At 48.2% G+C, this 4514-nt stretch overlaps 1 protein-coding gene across 1 annotated transcript; it reads right to left on the bottom strand.

Annotated features, from left to right (window-relative positions):
* Nucleotides 1-331: 331 nt before the first annotated feature.
* LOC149831098 (ethylene-responsive transcription factor 11-like) lies at nt 332-1487 on the bottom strand. The gene has a single exon (XM_090013660.1). The coding sequence runs from the start codon at nt 1357-1359 to the stop codon at nt 634-636; it is 726 nt and encodes a 241-aa protein (XP_089869786.1). The 5' UTR covers nt 1360-1487; the 3' UTR covers nt 332-633.
* Between the last annotated feature and the right edge of the window lie 3027 nt (nt 1488-4514).

Raw genomic sequence — 4514 nt, 5'->3', positions numbered from 1 at the left:
CTCCACAGATCATCCATATATATTCCTGCGTGGGCTCCACCCACCGCTCCTACTGCGTCGCCCGCAGGTACCTCGGGAGAAGCCAAGCAGGAAAAGACACGTGTGCGGAGATCACGAATCTCGAAAGCAGATTAGTTGCACGGACATCCCTGGGGATTCGGTCACAGACGCCGACCCACCCCCTTACCCGGTAATTTTGACTATTAAAATTAAAAATACAAAAAGAAAAGAAAACGGAAACAACGCCGGTAAAATATACCGGTCGCCGGGAAACCCACAGAAAAGAGGAAAACATCAAGGGCGAGAGAAGCAAGAACAAACAGAGAAATTATTAGTCGCAATTTTTTGAGTCTTTTCCTTGATATATATCATGATCTTTAACGCAGATGGATGATTTTCCGATTACATTAAGATCGAGAAATACATATTTCTCATTAAAAAAAAACCGGAAAATCAAGAGGTTTGGTTATCTATGTACATAATCCCACGGGAAAGGGGAAGCTGCACCGGATACGGATGCGATCGTTAAGGGAAAAGAAGAAAGAGCAAAAATGAACAAAGAGAAGGAGCCGGGGGGCTCGAGAGAAGAGATGGACGCGGCAACGTTCAGGTATCGGCAAAAGTTGGGCCAGGTTAGGCGGTCTCAGAGGGAGGGGGGAGGTTCAGGTCCAGATCGAGGGCGGGTCGCCGGGGGAGGTCGACGACGACGGACGACGAGTCGGAGTCACTGTGCACGGCTCCACCGGCAGAGGCGCCGGAGTGGAAGGCGTCGGCGTCGAGTCTTACAAGGCGCGGATCGAAAGCGACGACGGGAGGCTTCTCGGATCGGAGGAGCGCGTTGAAGAAGTAGAACGGGTGGGCGACGGGGATGGTGCGGGGGTGGTGGAAAGGGAAGAAGCACCCGACGGAGGCAGCGGAGCTGCCGTGGTGGCGGAGGTCTAGATCGAGATCCTTCTGCGGCAGCCGAGCCACCTCCTTCTCGGCGACGGATCCGCCCGATCTGGCCCCGTCGCGGCTCGTCGACTCCACCGTGCTGCTCTCGCTAGGGCTCCTGTTGTTGCTCCCGTCTCCGGCGCCGTCGACGCAGGGCAGGGTCGGGAGAGGCACGGCGTAGGCCGCCGGAAAGTTCGTCTTCGCCTTCGATCCCCGGAACTCCCTTGCCGCTGCGTCGTAGGCTCGTGCAGCTTCCTCCGCGGTGTCAAACGTGCCGAGCCAGACTCGGCTCTTCTTTCCGGGGTCCCTGATCTCCGCCGCGTATCTCCCCCACGGCCTCTTCCTCACCCCCCTGTAATGTACCTCCTTCTGCAGAACCGCTCCCGCCACACCTCCTCCACCCCCAACCTTCGATCTCGGCGCCATACCGAAATCTCTCTGAGAAACAGAGATAATCGAACAACAAAGAAAAGAGAAAAACACAGAGAGAAGATAGATGATACTACTCTCTTTAGGTTGGGAACGATTTCTTCTGGTTTTAGAGAAGAAGCGGGAGGGTGAAGGAAAGGGTGGGTGGGTGTTTTAGTTTTATAGAGGGTTGGGGGGGGGGGGGGGGGGGAGAGAAGGTGAAGGAAAGGAGCGGCTTCTTAGGACGCCGCGCAGTCAATGCCGTTTGACTGTCTCTCCGCCCCCCTTGCTTTTTTGCTGTCTCTCTCTCTCTGCCGCCGCCCCCGCTCCCGCCTCTTGCGTGGCGGCATCATGTGAAATGTTGCCGCGAGCGACGTGGACAGCGAATGCGGAAGGACACGTGGATGGCTCTCCGGTCGGGCGGCTACCAGAGAGCCGTTAGGTGGGATAGACGTCGTCTTGTGGGTGAGCGCTCACTCCGTCTCCCCCCTCGCTCGCCGTTACTAGGTTTTTGGCCTGTCCCTAGAGAGAGAGAGAGAGAAAAGGGTGGGTTGGGGCTGTTGAACCGTTCTACGTGACCGACAATGAGGGGGTCCACACACCCCCACCCTCCGGTCCTCCCAACCCCGTCCTTCCTTCACGCATACACCAATCAATCGCAGAGCGACACGTTACCCAGTCTGGCAGCTCCTTTTTGGTTTTCCTATCCTTTTTGTTTTTCCCATCAGCTGCCTTTTTCTAAGTCGGGAATCGGGATCACGGAGGTCTTAAAATGTCCGTTTTGCCCCTTTTGTGTGTCTTGGGGTGTGTGCGTCGTGCGATGCTGCATTCTCTAGGAGGGGACACGACGAGCGTTGTAATCGGAGTGTCTACTGGACTGGGCTAGTGGGTTAGGTTTGAACCTGGTTGCAGTCTTTGGCCGAGCCCCCCCCCCCCCCCCCAACTCGGTCGAAATTCTCGGGCGCCTGGATCCCTGATGGTTGCGAATTTGGGGAGTTTTATTTAATGCTTTTTTGTTTTTTATTTGGACGGCTACTTTTGATGATGCCATTTATCCAAAACGGTAAGGGAAGGGAATCCATCGAAATCTGGTTTGCTTTTGAAGACGTGTAAACCGCAAAACGTGCTTGTCGATGATTACATTTGCGACCTGTGGGGCTTTGTTTATTGCCCCGACCTGAAAATGAGACCGCACGTGTGCCTCCTTTTTTGTTTATTTTACGTGCATAAATGTGCTGCCCGGTTTTCCAAAACTACCCTTCGGCATTTGGGCGGCATAGTGATAAATATCGCGAGATTTTCATAAATCTCGCGATAATAACGTGAGAAATTGCCTGAAAGTTTAAAACGGTAATTTCTCGCAAGATTTTCAAAATATCGTGAGATTTATGAAAAAACATAAATATCGTGATTTAAACACGATATTTTACATTTTAAACGGCTATTTATAGTGAAAAACTGTATTTTAAATAAATTTTATTAATATTTTATGTTTGGGCCTCCTCAATGGGTCGGATGCGGGTTGAACCACCTCCTCTTATTAGCATTAGTTTTCTCACTTCAGATCCATGTCCAATTTGGGTCTCTCGAATTGACCGAACGAAACCCGGACGCCTGGTTAGGATACGTGTTGGATCTGGGTGCAGCCTATGGTTTCAGACACGAAATAAAACATGAAAAAGGGTCGAGTAAGAATCCTTTTGACATGATCTTTCCACGGAGAAAGAATCTGGTCCAGACCCGAGAAAAACTGCGGATCTGGATCGGTATGAGCCTCCCCACTCCTCTTGTGGACCTTCCTATCGACGAAGATCGCTCTGGTCTTCTCGTCCTGCTTTACAACCGACCCACTTTGGGGGAGCAGGCTAATTGGAGATCGTGATAAGGGTCCCACATGTGATTTATAAAACCAAATTCTTTATTAATCGTTAAGGAATTTAACCAAACCAAATCTGATTTGGTAGATTAAGATCAGCTACAGATTAAATTCAATTTGGTTAATGATTTCAGACAAAATAGTTAGATCTTCGGTAGGTTTATCAACAGCTTTAAGTCATAAATTATTTTTTTTATTCCCCAAATAAATAAAAGGGGGGGCGCTTGGGGCAAGGCTTTTATGCAGTGTCATTGTCGTACACCGACCGATCGTTAGCCGCCCATCTCACGTGCACCATAATAAAAGTGTTAGATGGACGGTTCTTGTAAGGTAGACGGCTATCAGGCAATAGCTGTACAGCTAGGGTTGCAAACGGTTTGGATATGGTAGGATATCCAATCCTAGCTTGACATCTTTTTTCCAGGTGCAGATCCTTTAAGTGAGATCTGAATGTACATTACATTGGGATCTGTTCAATCAGATTACTTTCAAATTCGGGTTGGATTCAGATCAACATTTTATGTTGGATCTAGAATTGATCCGATTCAAAATGGGACCTGATTATATTTTTTACATGTGAGTACCTTGTTTTTTACATGCACAATTGCATCATGAGAGAGACCCAAGGATTGCTTAAGTGCCTGACTACTTGACACAGGCCAATCATATGACTTATAAGTTTTTTTTTTAAGCCTTGTTTGTTTATGCAATTTACATAAGAATGTGCTGAGCTGGCAACCCTAATGTAATCCTTTTCCACCATGAATGAAACAAACATCTGATCATCATGGCCGCAAGGTACCATGCTTGCACAAGTGGGTCTCAGTTTTTTCCACAGCCTACCACTTTTTTTTTTTTAAAGGCAAGGTTAGGCAGACCCTTGCCAGTTATACAACTATTAAGATTTGAACTTGCAACAGTGACCTGCACTAACTGCTCCTACCAGACAAGAAGGAACTCCTGTCGGTGCCTACCACTTTTAATGTGTAAATACATTCATACTTTCCCCTATAAAAGCTTTCACATGGAAAGAGCTGGCAGGATTTTGTAAATATCATTTTACCTATATATTCTCATGTAAAGCCTTTGCTTGACATGGGAATGAAATAAACAAAGCCTTAGACCTACTTGTCAAAGATTTTAAAGCATTAAAGATCTCTTCTCTTCGTGGAACAATCGAGTATATATGAAATGTGGATCAGGTTAGAGGTACCTTGTCCCTTGGATGCCGTCCATCCATGGGATGAATGACACCGAACAACAAACACAGTTTTTGGCCTCCATTCATTGTGCCATA

The sequence above is a fragment of the Nuphar pumila genome, chromosome 7, assembly GCF_984573655.1.
Source record: "Nuphar pumila chromosome 7, dmNupPumi1.hap1.1, whole genome shotgun sequence".
Taxonomy (NCBI): domain Eukaryota; kingdom Viridiplantae; phylum Streptophyta; class Magnoliopsida; order Nymphaeales; family Nymphaeaceae; genus Nuphar; species Nuphar pumila.
This window is presented reverse-complemented; position numbering and strand designations above follow the sequence as displayed.